This window comes from Anomaloglossus baeobatrachus, chromosome 2, assembly GCF_048569485.1.
Source record: "Anomaloglossus baeobatrachus isolate aAnoBae1 chromosome 2, aAnoBae1.hap1, whole genome shotgun sequence".
Lineage (NCBI taxonomy): Eukaryota > Metazoa > Chordata > Amphibia > Anura > Aromobatidae > Anomaloglossus > Anomaloglossus baeobatrachus.
The window spans coordinates 541,945,671-541,961,680 of NC_134354.1; the positions used below are offsets into that span (position 1 = coordinate 541,945,671).

At 43.7% G+C, this 16,010-nt stretch overlaps 1 protein-coding gene across 4 annotated transcripts in view; it reads right to left on the reverse strand.

The window, feature by feature from the left end:
• The window catches only part of ATP11A (ATPase phospholipid transporting 11A), a 241,958-nt gene extending 226,776 nt beyond the window's left edge, over positions 1 to 15,182 (reverse strand). For all 4 annotated transcript variants that reach the window (XM_075336655.1, XM_075336656.1, XM_075336657.1 and 1 more), the window contains exon 1: positions 14,807 to 15,182. In XM_075336655.1, coding sequence (XP_075192770.1) covers positions 14,807 to 14,845 — 39 coding nt within the window. In that variant the 5' untranslated portion in view covers positions 14,846 to 15,182. The remainder of the gene's footprint in view (positions 1 to 14,806) is intronic.
• Positions 15,183 to 16,010: the final 828 nt, after the last annotated feature.

The window sequence follows — 16,010 nt, forward strand, 5'->3', positions numbered from 1 at the left end:
TTATAGTCCTTATGTGGCCTGCAATACCCAGACTCAGTAGGCCTCCTAACCCAAACTTTTAGCCTCATAGGTATATATTACACTGTAAGGGGTCCAGCAATCAGGACATGTATTGCTGCCTGTATATGGACCGTGAAGTCTGTACCCAGCCTAACGGATCCTCACAGCGTTATTACAATTTTCCTTTGTATGATCCGAGGATACAAGCCCTACTACAGTTAAGGAGTGTTAGCGGACAACAATCCAGACATTAAAGATATGGCGGTTTTTTGTTATACGCTTTTGTATAATGCACAATTTCAAATCTTCTGTGCTGCCGTTTCATTTACCACAATATAAACATTACATTTTATAATAGGTTATACAAAGAAAACGTCTTGCAGACATCATGGCTTTAAATGGTAATGAGGTTTTATGGATTGAAATAGTTAATACGTAAAAAGTAGGGATCCCTTTAACAAAGATTGTTTCTTTTAGTGGATGACCGGACATGTTCACCCATGAATTTCCTTTAACAGAGCCGTAATTCTTTCACCTCTGTCAACAGAGGCTAAAAGGCGGATCTGTAGTCCATACAGTGTCTAATATATTGGTACAAAAACCATCTGTCTGTGAAGGATCATTAGACTTGTAGGGGGGGGGGGGGGTTAAGGGTTAGGCCCACACCTGCATCTGTTCCCGCCACACTTATGGTCTGTAACTGTAAATGCCTTGTGAAGTTCGTCACCAGGTGGCAGTGTTGGAGTGTGTATGTCCTGGCACCTGGGTAGGCAGGAGGAGGAGAACAGGGACTATATAAGGGAAAGTTGATGGTACAGAGGGAGAAGAGACTCCAGGAAGATGGAGCTGTGAGCATCCCCCAATTTGATGATTTGGACCCTATGGGTCACCACCACGGCCGTAACACATGGGTTCTTGTTCAGATTGTGGAACCGCGTCCCCCACAGAAAGGGGTTTAGTCTGGCGGTCGGGGGCCTGGCGTCAGTATCTGCTGGCAGGAACGTAAAGAAGCCTCACTCATGGAAAGGTCAGTGCGCCCCCTGGTGGTGGGTTATGTCTGGATGGCCTGGCACAGAAGAGAGACCCCTGAAGGTTGCGGACCCCTATGAGAATATGAAGTGTAGTGAGGGAAAGAGAGGCACATATAATAGTGAATGTGTCCGGGTGCCGGAGATACGGATTGCTGTGAAATCATGTCAAGAGTAAAGAGTATAAGAAACCCCTATGAGACTGTTACCGATGCCGGCAGGATGCAGACCACGGTGTTGTGAAGATCCCAGAAATAAAGTTAACCTGTTTAAGAAAGAACTGAGACTGAACTTTATTTTCTGAAGAAGTGAGAGAATGTGATGTTGCCTGAGACTGTTACGGAGTCCTCCTGTGTATAGTGCGGTGACGGGGAGGTGATGGGTTAATGACAGGTTGTGCTGTGACCTGTTGTTCCCCTGCTGCAACGACTACAAGCACTGCCTGCCCCGTGCCTGTCGCCACCACAGACTTCTACCCGTCTTTAGTGTAGGCAAGGCTGAGCACAAATGGTCATTATCCATTTACAAATAGGGGATGTAGTAAACATATCCAAGGGCATTCAAATCATTTAATTTTAAGCCAAGCTCACATGAGCGCATTTTCGGTCCAAGGTCTATTTGTGAAAAACGGGCAGCACTCAGACCAATGTTAATCATCGGGGATGTTCAGATGACCATTTTTCTCTCCTCAACTGAACAATTGTCCACTTATGAAAAAAAAATAAAAAATTAGTGTGCACTATTATGTTCTGTAGGATAAGTCTCATCCATGCAAGTGGACAAAAAAAAATGTTTCTTTAAAAGCTTCAGGTGGAAGTTGTTAACCTGTTAAATTCTGCTGTCAATCCATGAAAATGGCATTTAACATGCACGGCAGGGAGGAGGGGCCCATTCTTTGCCATGATAGCTGAAGACCTCCAAGTGTATTATTACGATGCAGCATTTAGCTGGCATTCATAGGAGATTGTGATTTTCACTATACATAGCAGTGCTGAAGCACTGTTATGTATAGCACAAGCAATCAGATGATTACAGCTTCAAGTACCCTACGAGGACCATTAAATACAGTAAAAGGGTAAAAAAGATTTTTTTAAATACGAAAGAATAGAAAACTAAACCTCAAATCACCCCCCTTTTGCTCTATTAAACATAAAACCATAGAAAAAGATATATTTTTTTTCCATATCATTTATATATATATATATATATATATATATATATATATATATATATATATATATATATATATATATATATATATATATATATATATATATATATATATATATATACACATATATATATATATATATATATATATATATAATGGTAATTGTCATAACGAGAAAAAAAATCTAAGCGCCAGAGTAAAGTTTTTGTGGCCGTCACGACATTGGAATAAGAGGTGATCGAATCGCCTTATCTGCCCTAAAATAGTATTAGTAAAAACACCTTACCTGGAGAAGCATATTGTCAGGTCAGTTTTATCATATTGTGAACATGAGAAATAAAAAAAGAAAATAAATTGTGAAATTCCACTTTTTTTGCTTAGTAATTTTTTTCCCCACTTTTCAGTGCATCACATGATAAAATGAACAGTGTCATTCAAAACGTACAACTCGTCCAGCAAAAAACAAGCCCCGATACTCTATGTAAAGGACTAAGGTTTGGGCAATATTAACTTGATAGTAGTCTCCCTTGAGAATTAATACAACACAAAGAGACCCCCCTCCTCTGTTGGAGCCCCCCAACAATCAGCTGTTATTTGCATCTGCAACCCCAGCAGTAAGAGATCAATTTCCCTGCAGCACTACCATAGGAAGATCACATTTCAGTGCCATCTCATCATCATTACATGTAGTATAATACGACACTGTTGTCTGTATAATGCACAACAGGGCAAGTCCCTCAAAAATCAAATTTGTGAAGGAAACATTTTTAGCCATCCTAAATGGAGAAACTGCACCTCATCTGAATGGGATTCTTGGTGCCCATTCCACTTTATCAATTTCCAATTCCTTTATCTCAAAGAACTAGTACTAGTCTTAAGGCCGCTTTACACGCTGCGATATCGTTACCGACATCGCTAGCGTGCGTACCCGCCCCCATCGTTTGTGCGACACGGGCAAATTGTTGCCCGTGGCGCACAAAATCGCGTGGACCCGTCACACTACTTACCTACCTAGCGACGTCGCTGTGATCGGCAAACCGCCTCCTTTCTAAGGGGGCGGTCCGTTCGGCGTCACTGCGACGTCATTAAGCGGCCGCCCAATCAAAGCGGAGGGGCGGAGATGAGCAGGACGTAATATCCCGCCCACCTCCTTCCTACCTTATTGCGGGCGGCCGCAGGTACGGTGAGGTTCCTCGTTCCTGCGGTGTTACACATAGCGATGTGTGCTGCCGCAGGAACGGGAAACTACATCGTCCAAACAGCAGCAACGATAATCGAGATTAGGGGGGATGTCACCGATGAGCGATTTTGAACGTTTTTGCAACGATTCAAAATCGCTAATAGGTGTCACACGCAACAACATGGCTAAAGAGGCCGGATGTGCGTCACAAATTCCGTGACCCCAATGAGATCGCTTTAGCGATGTCGCTGAGTGTAAAGCGGCCTTTAGTCGTAGCCAAGAATTAATGAATTAGAAGACAAATGTCTGGTTAATAATTCGATGAATCTACTAAAATAAAATAGATAAAAATGTAACAAATAGAACCTGTAATTCTCCCATTTCTGTTTGATTTCTTTTATGACAGATCTGGTAAAGCCAACCCCAGATGATTTGTAAACCAGAGACTAATAAAATAAGGCTTGAGAACTCAGGATTTATGAATGCATGACCAAGGAACAGTGATGTCCTGGCCAGGCTGGGAGGGGTTTCTCTCTTCTCAGCTGCATGGTTGGCATCACGGGTGGATAGACCATTGGTGCAACCTCAAATGCAGCCACACAGGGGCCCAGGAGATAACAGGGCCCACTTTTAGCTTCTAAGCAGGTAGAATTGTTCACTATGATGCGCCTCCATATATTGTTTTGCGAGGAACTCTTGTCTGTCTGTGTCGGCTCCTGGATGGCACTTTGATGTAGTTAAAAGGGAACCAATTATCAGGATTTTCGTATATAACCTAAAGCCAGTGCTATACTGGCAATATCAGACTGATTCTATACATACCTGTAGTGATCAGCTCAGATGTTTAGGTTTTGAAATCCAAGAAAGTGAAGTTTATAAAATGAGCAGCTTCTTGAGTGACAGTTGCACTGGAGCAGATCATAGATCATATATTCAGAGTTATCCCCTCCCCCTATTAGCATAAGTATTATGCAAACGACTAACTGTCTGTGGAAGGAACTGTGTGAGGTCATACCCACGTGACCTAGTATCCAGCTTTAGAGGCTGAGGCCCCGCCGCTTCTGGTCACATGGGTATGACCTCACCACAGGTCCTGCTAGACAAAGTGAATCGTTTATATAATGCTTATGCTAATTCTAACAGGGGGAGGGGATAACTATGAATACATGATCTCCTCTAGTGCAACTGTCACTCAACAAGCAGCTCATTTTACAAACTTTACTTTCTTGGATTTCAAAACCTAAACATCCGAGCTGACCACTACAGGTCTGTATAGAATCAGCCTGATAGTGCCAGTATAGCACTGGCTTTAGGTTATATACGAAAATCCTGATGATTGGATCCCTTTAAGATCATGCCACTGACCCATGATTTTTCCTCTTTAAATACATTGGCTAATCCGAGTATATAATAAGTAAATCATGGTGATATTGCGTGAGGGAAAGCTACCTAATTAGTCCCCAACACTTATTAGAGGTCCTCCAGTTCTCAGGCCTCGCACCATGCTGGTCGTGCAGGAGGTGCGTCATCACATGGAAGTGCATACTAGCAACAAGCCAAGGAGAAAGTATAAATATATATCCCTCTGAGGCTGCTCTCGTGTGCCGGTAGACGTGCGGCAGGAAACCACAATTGTCTCTTAATCAAACAGAAAATGCTTTAAAAGGCTTCTTATGAAGTCATCTGCAGAATACATTTGTCTTTAAAGAAACATTAAACCTAGAAATAAACGTTTAAATTAAACAAGAAATATAGTTGCCCTGTGTTTGAAATGTGCTTCTTATACAGTGTTTTTCTCTGCATGAAAAAATGCAAAGGGTTTTCAGGAAAAATGCTGCTTACATTACGTGATTTTTGTATGCATTTTTCGTGTTTTTGATATGATTTTTATGCATTCAATTGAGTGGGTTAACGGATTACTCCAGTGGTTTTTTTAGTTCACTGTTGGAGTGGGGCTTTAAATCTAAGTACCCTGAGCCTTCTCAGGCTGCTTTCACACTACGTTTTTTTTAACAGGCGTCATGAACTTTTTTTGCTGAAAAACGCATGTGTTATTTTGCAGGATCCTGTCACTTGAGGTTTATGGGCGGGCATTCAAGTCATCTGATCGGGAGTGAGGGGAACTGAACGTGATAGACTGGGAGCCGACATCTGACAGCTTCGGACGCTGGTAACCAAGGTAAACATCGGGGAACTACGCAAAGTGCTTTGCTTGGATACCCGATATTTACCTTGGTTACGAGCATCCGCAGCTGCTAGGAGCCAGGCTGCCTGCTCCCTGCACACGTAACCAAGGTAAACATCGGATAAATAAGAGAAGCGCTTTGCTTGGTTACCCGATATTTACCTTGGTTACGAGCGTCCGCCGCTCTCAGGCGGAGGAGAGAGAGGTAGATGGGGAGAGAGAGGTAGATGGGGAGAGAGAGGTAGAGGGGGAGAAGGGGACTGACCACGCCAGGCTGGTTTCTGGCCATGCTCAGTAGAGCAAGCAGGATCCTGTCTATCAGCATGCCAGCGTTCACATGCGTTTGCGTGCAGTATAGTCAGGATCCAGTGAAAAACAGTATTTGGTAGAGTAGAGATTTTGAAAAAAGTTTAAAAAACTGCAAGTCTCTGGATCCTCACTATAACGCACGCAAACGCATGTTAACGCATGTTGACGCACGTCCATTGCAAATGCATTGAAATTAAAACGCATTTGCACTGGATCCGTTTTTGCGTTAAAAAAACCCATTCATGACGCATGTTAAAAAAACAGTGTGAAAGCAGCCTTAGACTCACCCTACGGCGTCTTCACCTGTTATAAGAGCCGTTCCTGCCAGTTTCCGGCAGTTCGTGACCTGCTGGCTGCTTCATTATTTCATAGGGCGTGTTGGAGGCCACAGCTGAATACAAGTCTATGAGAGCCTCGTTCTGGCTCTCAGACATGTATTGACAGCTTATGATGTAACTACTGTCTAGTCAGAAGTTGCTTTCACAAGACATGGGACAAGAGCGACACTGAAAAAAGGTGAAAAACACCAGAGGGTGAGTGTAAGGGCAGAGAAGCACTGGCATATGACTCGCACAAGTCAAGAAAATCTCGCATTACACTTGGCCCCATGTAAGACAATACAGCAGCTCACATCTGCAAGTTTTTCCTCAGTCCTAATCGGACTAGGGGAAAAAAAAACAAAAACCTGCTGCATGCTGCGATTGATCCGAGACTCGCAGACAATCGCACTCATACAAACCTATGGGTGCGAGTTAAACATCAGAGTGCACGCGGATGACATCCAAGTGCAGTTCAATATACGCACAGGCTGAAAATGAAGAAGATGGGGAGATTAATCCCTCAATCTCCTCCGCAGCTGTGATCCGATCGCAGGATCGGATCACGGATGCATGACACTCGCTCACGGTCGCAGCAGGGCGGGAGCTGAGGGTCATTAGCATATCGCATACGATGCTCTCCCATGACTTTGCCCTTAGACTGGGGCTGCAACCTTAGCTTAAAATCACCACTCTCGTGGTAAAAACAAAAAACAAACTCACTACAGCCAAAAAGGTCAAGGAAAAAAAAAAAAATACACCATGTGAATAAGATTTTAGAATTCTCATTTTTTTCGCTGCTACTGTAAAACGCTGCATTTTTTTCCCGCACAAAAAAAAAAAAAAAAAAAAAAAAGTGAGGAAAAATGCTGCATGTGAACAAGCCCTACATCTGCCAAATTTTCTTCAAGATCCCGGATCAATCAGTAGAAATCTTTCAGCAGAGAACACAAGGATAATTCAGCTGCTGATCAGTTCAATCTTGGCTGGCGGTTCACTGAGACCATGCCCCTTTTGCCTAAGGGGTGGGATTAGCAATATTTAGACATACTACACAAGGCATCATAGCTTGTGCTGCAGCCAGTTGCCTCACTGCCAGACTCTGAGCAGTGGAGAACAGGAGGGGGAATACTGATGAGCTACTGAGGCACAGAAGATTTATCACTTTTAAAAATAAAAGAAAAAGAAAGGGTAAAGTGATGAACTGCTTGGATATTTTGTACCTATTCTGTGTTTTCAGTAGGCACCCTTATATCAAAGTTTTATTTATTTCTGTTAGGAAAAAACCAGCAGCAAATATTCAACAGAAGAATAATGGGTAAGCCAAGCTACGTTTGTGCTCCTTATCGAAGGCTTTCATTACAATTGTGCTCAATGTCCTGTGCCTATAATCATACCTCTGCATCAAGCTATTTTTAATACTAGAGTATTATTGATTTAAAATTACTTTGCAGGGTTTCCTAAAATAAACACTCTTTGCATCACATAACCATTGCTCTAGAATTCAGTACATACTAAGCCCAATCCACCCTATAAGAATACAAGAGGGCTACATAATGCACCACTGTTTTTAATATTCCGTCTTAGACTAAGGTATACACATTAGGTCTACATCTCATGGCAGGAAAAAATGCAGCATAAAATACAAATTTTTTGTCATATCTGTAATGTGGTAGATAAAATAATCTGAAGAAACCATTACCAGACAGTATAGTAGGCTCAAACATGCTGCAAAATTCTCTTAAGGGTGCTTTACACGAGACGATCTATCGTGCGATAGATCGTCGAGGGTCACGGTTTTTGTGACGCACATCCGACATCGCTTGCATCGTCAGCCTGTGTGACACCTCCGAGCGACGCAGTACCGCTCACAAATCGTGAGTCGTGTACTCGTCGCTCGGTTTCATAATCTCGTTTAATTAAAATGACGCTGGTTGCTCATCATTCCCGGGGTAGCACACGCCGCTCCGTGTGACACCCCGGGAACGACGAACAGCAGCTTACCTCCGTCCCGCGGCACCCGCCGGCTATGCAGAAGGAAGGAGGTGGGAGGGATGTTACGTCCCACTCATCTCCGCCCCTCCACTTCTATTGACCGGCCGCTGTGTGACGTCGCTGTGACGCTGAACGTCCCTCCCCCTTCAGGAAGAGGATGTTCGCTGCCCACAGCAGGTAAGTACATGTGACGGGGGTTTCACGACTTTGTGTGCCACGGGCAACTAATTGCCCATGACGCACAAACGACGGGGGCGGGTACGATCGATCGTGAAATTGCACGATAGATCGTATTGTGTAAAGCAGGCTTTAGTTTGGTATCCAATAATCCAGAACATTTTTAGCACTGTTTTTGTGCAGAGATAACCATTTATGATACTATCAAGATGGAAATTTGTACTGGCATGTAAAGGGGTTTTTCATGATTATTTATTTTTTTTAATCTATAGACTTGCCCTACTTAAAAATAACCGATATAAGCCTTGCTTACTCCCCACCACTGCAGCGCTGCCATCAGTTTTTGTAGACTTTTGATGGTGGATAGAATTGAGCGGACCTGAAGTTTACTAAACTTTATTAAAAAAAAATACATCAGTGTCCAAGTTTGGAATTTAGGTACTTTACGTATGCAAACCACTGAAGCAAGTATCACTGTGCTCGGGTGTATGGCCAAGTGCGAGTCGTTTGCAGTTTCTGAATGTCTCACAATGTCTTACTGGGGGTAAAATGCGGCGTCATCCGATGTAGTCCCTCCCCCAGAAATGCTCTGTTTATGGGCTCTTTTCCACTTGTGTGAGACTCGCGCGTATCTCGCCTCGCTTTACCCAGGACGGCCTGCCTCTTTCCCGACGGGAGCTTCTCAGCTGCATAGAAATACATTCAGCTGACCGGCTCCTGTCAGGAAAGAGGCAGGCCATTCCGAATAAGGCTACTTTCACACATCAGTTTTTTTCCATCAGGTACAATCCGGAAAAAAACGGGTTAAACGGATCCGGTACCGCATCCGTTTTATCCCCATAGATTTGCATTGTTACCGGATTGTACCTGATGGTTTTGCGTTGCATCCGTTTTTTTACGGATGCGGCAAAATTTATGAAAGCGGCGGCCGGAGGCAACGTGTCTTGCAACGTTTTTTTGTCCGGCAAAAAAACCGCATCGCGCCAGATCCGGCGCGTTTTACAATGAAAGCCTATGGACGGCGCAATGTGGTAACAAATGAATGCGGCTACCGGATCTGTTTTTGTAAACTGCGCATGCACCAAATTAATTAAAAAAGCTGATCCTTCAAAAAAAAAAACGGACAAACCGGATGCAAAAACGGATGCAAACCGTATCCACCGGATCCGGTTTTGTACGCATCCGGCATAACGGATCCGTTAAAAACCGGATCTGGTTTTACATTTTTTTGCCGGATCCTTTGGATCAGGAAAAAAAAGGATTGTGCCTGAATGCAGAAAACTGATGTGTGAAAGTAGCCTTAACCAGCCAAACCAAACTTCAACGGGTCCTCTACGCTCTAGTAGTGGAGTCACAACTACAGTTTGTGACCGCTGCAGTCAATTACTCGGTCCATCAGTCTTGTGCAGTATTTCCCGTACATCTCACCATGACTGATGAGCCCAGTAATTAACTACAACAGTCATGTGCTTTGGTTGTGATATCTCCGCTGCAGCATGGTTAGGAATGCAGCGCTATAACAGCCGAGAGGAATCACTACTCATGTTGTTATTTTTAAATACAGCAAGCCACTGGAATTAAAAAAAAAAAAAAAAAAAAAAAAAAAAAAAAAAAAATCAACCTGGAAAATGCCTTTAATGTTATGGACAGCAGCTTATCTCTGCAAAAGTTTAGAAAACTGCCGCTGTCAATTATGGGTTGTCCTCGGGTATCTCCTCAGCAGATGGCCTGATGAAAAATCCTCAATGAATCGGCACACCAGTAAGCGCTAGCTTTCTAGATTTTCTATAAACAAATTTTACTACATATTATTATTATTATTATTATTTATTTATAGAGCACCATTAATTCCATGGTGCTGTACATGAGAAGGGGGTTACATACAAAATACGTATACAAGTTACAGTAGACAGACTAGTACAGAGGGAAGAGGGCCCTACCCTTGCGGGCTTACATTCTATAGGATTATGGGGAGGAGACAATAGGTGGGGTGTACATATAACATTAAAGTTTGATTCAGTACAAACATTAATGCCATATCTGTAGGGTGTGTGATTATTAGGGTAATTTGTGGGGGTCTGGTCCACATGATCTACTTTCAGCTCCTCGTAACTTTTTTTTTTTTTTTTTTTTTTACAGGTTGCATGGATGGCCCATGCAGCCTCCAGCCATACCCAGGTGAAGCAATAAGGCATGGTTGCTTTGCTTCCATTAATGAGTTGATACACACGGCACTTCTGGGGTGATGCACAAGTACGGTCCAAAACCGTCTCAAGTAGATGTAGAAACTTGGCACTCAAGATCAACGCGAATAATAGTTTTTATTGTGAAGAACTTATAGGTCCAGCACAAGCACAGATGTTTCGGTCAAAAGACCTTCATCAGTATGCGTGAAGGGAGTCCTCAAGACGTATAGTAACGTGGCAAGCGGCGTAGCTGGGTATGATGCAATGTCCACCGTTGTCTATGTGGCAATTACATCATAGACAGTGATGGATACCGTGTCATACCAAGCTACGCCGCTTCCACGTTACGATACGTCCTGAGGACCTTTAGCACGCACACTGATGAAGGTCTTTTGACCGAAACATCTGTGCTTGTGCTGGACCTATAAGTTCTTCACAATAAAAAAAACACTATTCTTATTGATCTTGAGTGCTAAGTTTCTACACCTTGCTTGCATTAATGTCACTTTATTCTAGTGATGGACTGGGTTCACAATGGTTAGACATCACTATTAGTTGGTTTTGTAATTTTTTAATGTTATTAAATTACACAGTATTAAAGAACTTGTACCCCTCTATGAAATAGGTCTAATAATCAGAAATAGAGCCAGGGGTCAACTTTCTACTACATACCAACTTTGTATGGGGTTCATAGTGGATGATTGTGTGGGGCTTCTAGTGGATGACTGTGTGGGGTTCATAGTACTAGTATAACTAAGGCCTCGCTAGCATGAGGGTATGGATCGTTTGAGTGTAATCCGATAAAAAAAAAAAAAAAAGGAAGGGTTTGCACTCGGACCAATGTTATGCAATGAGGCAGTGCAAATCTGCGTTTTGTTTTTTTTTTTTCAGCTGTATTCTGTCCCTAAGAAAAAAATTGCAGCATGCTGCCGAGAGAAATGGAAGAGACTCACCAATGCACGTCTATGGGTGCATTAAAACTAAAAATTGGATTCCACATGGTCCATCCTGCTGGCATTTGTCTGTCGTCCGTTTTTTAGGCTAGGTTCACACTTCCGTCAATTTGTATCAGTCACAATCCGCGGTTCTGGTAAACAACAGAAACCGTTTGGCGGATTCCGTTGTTTCCCATAGACTTGCATGAGCGGCGTATTACGACTGATGCCCTTGCGTTGCATCCTCCGCCCGACTGATCAGTCGTGTAACGACTGACCGTCGGGCAGCAGGAACGCAGCATGTAGCGTTTTTTTTGAGCAGCGCAATCCGTATGTTTTCACTGCGCATGCTCATCGCCAGCCGAACGATCAGCTGATCGCCCCGGCCGCCGGCTATTGTGAACGATCAGCTGATCGCTCTCATAAGCCGGCGGCCGGGAGATCAGCTGATTCCTCTGAAAAGCCGGCCGCCAGCTTATGAGAGCTATCAGCTGATCGCTCTCAAAAACGGAATCCGCTTTCTCAAACCAATACTTGTCATCCGTTGTACAACGCATCAGTCACAAGCGTCAAGCAACGCATGTGAATGATGCAAAACAATGGAAATGTGAACCTAGCCTTAAGGATACATTACCATTTTGTAACACAAGTCTGTAAATGGTCCAGTAAATGATTGTAAATGTAGCTACCGAGAAAAAAAAAATGATTACATTCGGACAGCACACGGATAACAAGTGAGAGGAAAAAAAATCGTCCTACTTTTCTGGATTAAAAGGGAACCTGTCACCAGTTTTTTTCCCTAGTAAACGAAAAATATCACCTTCTGCAGCTCCTGGACTGCATTCCACACTGCTGGAGTCTCGCGCAGGCGCATTTCACTGTGCACCTATCGCGGAGCTGAGCATAAAGTTTCACTCGCGCGAGCGCCGGTGATGGAGTTGCGCAGGCACGAGATTATGGGTGGCGCTGTGTATGACCTCATCAGAGTCATCCTCGTACCTGCCCATAATTTCGCGCCTGCGCAACCACATCAACATCAACATCAACATCAACATCAACGGCGCTCGCGCGAGGCAACTTTATGCTCAGCCCTGCGATAGGGGCACAGCGAAATGCGCCTGCGCGAGACTCCAGCAGCGTGGGGCGGCATCATCCATGTAAATCATGACTGGGGGACGGTGAACAGCAGCAGGGGGGGGACAGGAGCCAAATTAGAGCCCGCACATCTGGCCAACCAAATTCATTTGCATAGTAAACGGTGAGGTTTTATAAAGTTCTTTTAGGGGTCTGCAAGGGGGGCCAGCAACAAGGTGCACCTTCATAGAATGCAGCCCAGGAGCTGCAGAAGGGGATATTATTGGTTTAATAGGGAAAAAAAAAAAACTGGTGACAGGTTCCCTTTAAAAAGTCGGACAGATTTCTTTTATACACTAGTGTGACCCCAGCCTAAATCAGGATCTCTCATAGCAGAAGCATCAAATGTATCGCACACAACATAGATTCTTTTACATAGGACTTGGACACTTAACACTAGAAGTCCCAGAAATTTTGAGCTCCCCCCTGAAGTCCCGAAAGAGGGTCAAATGACATACAATAAACTGAATAGAACTAACTAGAAACTAAATGGCTAAACTCAAAGGAAAACCACAACCTCCTGTGGTGCGACAGTAATGGCCTTAATTACAGAACAAAAGACGGTGATTATAGGATGTTAGCCAAAATCCTTCAGGTCATTCGGCCCGTCTCTGGGTCCCAAAGGTAGAAATGTTAAATGACCCCTCTCTGGGACTTCTAGTGTTAATAGATGAGACACACAGCATGTGCTTATTTTCAAGTCCAAGATATCAACCCAACAGTCAGTGGAGACAGAACCGGCGTTAGGCCTATGGTAGACAGCTCCAGCCCAGACTACTGATTCTGATAGGGAAAAACCTTTGTAATATAAAATCTATGAAAAGACACCGACAAAATCACTATTGACAAATACACAGAAATATATAGACAAAGCCAGGCTCCACAGTAATCCGAGTCATGAGACTGTCATCTGGTGAGCGTCACATCTTATACTGCACACAGTGGATACCAGCCGCACACAAGGGAGCATTGTTCAGAAAGAATGGGATCTTTTCTAAGTTTCTGATTAAATCTCATTGCACAATGTGAGATTCTTGCAATGCTTCACTTCAAATTTATCATCAAAACTTTCAGATGTTTTTATTCCAGAAGAAATACCTTGAGAATTAACTAAGCTAATCCGTCTCCTTTATTCTCCAACATAATATTGAAATGTTACTGGTGTAAGTCAGAAATAAGCAGGGTCTAGATATATATATATATATATATATATATATAGTATCTGTCCCACACAACAAGGTGGCTTGTCACGTGGCGCAAGCGTAAAACCCCCAAAACATTGTGACATTTTCAGATACAAATGTGGAGACAAGTTATTACATATGTGAGACATTTAGGTTTTTTACCTTCCCAACACCCCAGTATATCACCTGATACACACATTGTTTATATAGTGTATCATATCACCATATTACACTCACCGCACACCTGCTGCAGATACCAGTTATGTTACAGTCAGTGGTGAGCAGATTTGTGCATGTTTCCACCTGCCAGGTCTTATGTATAATATATGCATATCTAAGAGGTCACACAAACCAGAAAAGTATATATATATATATATATATATATATATATATATATATATATATATATATATATATATATATATATATATATATATATACACACACACACACACACATATATATATATATACATACGAGATACAATGAAGAAGCAGCAAAATACTTAATATTAAGAACAAGGAGTCGTTGACAGTTCACTAAATTTCAGCACAATATAAAAAAGAGAAAAAAAAAAGCGCAGCATTGCAACGAGCTGTTCATAAGAGTAGACTATAGTAGCCCAATGGCTCAGAAGAGTCCCCTTTTCTGCACATCTAATGGTTAGGAGGTGGAGGCTTGCTTTAAAGCCATGCATCCAGCAGAGATGGGATATACAGGTAGGTGTAACCGAGCAGTCTGCCATCTAGGTACTTGGCCATACATACAAATGAACATGCCCTAAAGAGTTAAAAGGCAAATCTCTCTCTCCATGCCTGCTCTGCGTTTCCCTGCAGCCATTATGGTGCACATACCTCTAGTTTACACAAAGTGTGCAGCCACCAGTGAAAGTTTCCAGGCTACCTGCAGCCCCCTGCCCAGGTACACCCACCTCCCCCCATGTCATACAGCACTAGAGGCAGGCTGGAGCGGAGCACAGAATGGAGAACACAAGCCTGGACTTACATATCTGTTGATGAGGCTTCTCAGCAGGCTGCAATCCATGACTAGTGGCCGCTGCCCTGACACCTCTTGTGCCTCCTTGCCCGCAGAGCCTGCTCTCTAGTTGTTACTTTCCACATCCACACAGTGTCACAGATGATCAGGAGGGGAAGCAGAAGCTGCTCTTGCCTAAATCACAATGGAAGGGGAAGCTTCACATGGGCTCTTAACAAGTGGTGTCGGAGGTGAGGAGCTCCATGGTGTCCTGTGGCAGTGGTGGCTGGCTGTGGCATTGGGTGCTCTTTGCTGGAGAGGTCTCCTGGCTGGCAGCCTTCACCATGCCCCCTCCTGTGGATCTACTAGATGCTGTTTCTCTTTGATGATCAGTTCCCTGGTCACACCCCCTCCCAGCTCATGTAATAATTGCCCTCCCTCTCCAGGCTCTTGGTTTACCTCTCCTCTGTGATCCCTCCCTGCAAGTCATTCTTTGCTGACTCCTCCACCCACTTTCCCCTTCCTCCTGTCATGTTTTGTCACTATCCTCCACCCTCAGCCTTCCTAGGCGCCCCCTCCTCTTCATCAATCTGTTCTAGTCCTGGCATCCTGAGCTATTTATATCTCATCGGGCGACTTATCCAGCTGCCTCCAAATAATGCTGTGGAGCTGCAGCAATCCAGCCCTGTGCAGATCCGCCGGGGTGTCCATGTCCCCTATGCTTACTACACAGCAGAGTTGTATACAATGTATAGAGGCAGATAGAGGAGTGACAGGTGAGGCTCCTCAGTGCAGGATATTCTTGGCTCCATTCCCAGGTGACTCCTTCCTCTCCTGGATGGCTCATGACTGACAGGATGGAGCTGATGATTCCGGCTGATGAGCACCTCTTGGCTGCCTGTGTGAGCAATAGCTTGTGGCTGGAGCTTGTTTAGGTGGCGGGTTACCTTGTCATGCCACAAGCATGTTGCACTCATTTTATAGGCTTCTATTGTCCGGGAATCATTCAACTTTTCCCAACCCCCATGTATGCTACAGGTTTACCACTATTTAGAAATGGCTCTACTCCTGCTAAGACCACATTCAGACGTCTGATTTTCACGTAATTGTTCTCTCCATGTTTTTCTATAGGGCTGTGTGACGCCCTGGCAAAACCAGGTAGTCACAGAAGTAGTCCATCCACCTTGATTCCAACACAAAAAACCCACACCCAGGTACAACACACAGCCATTAA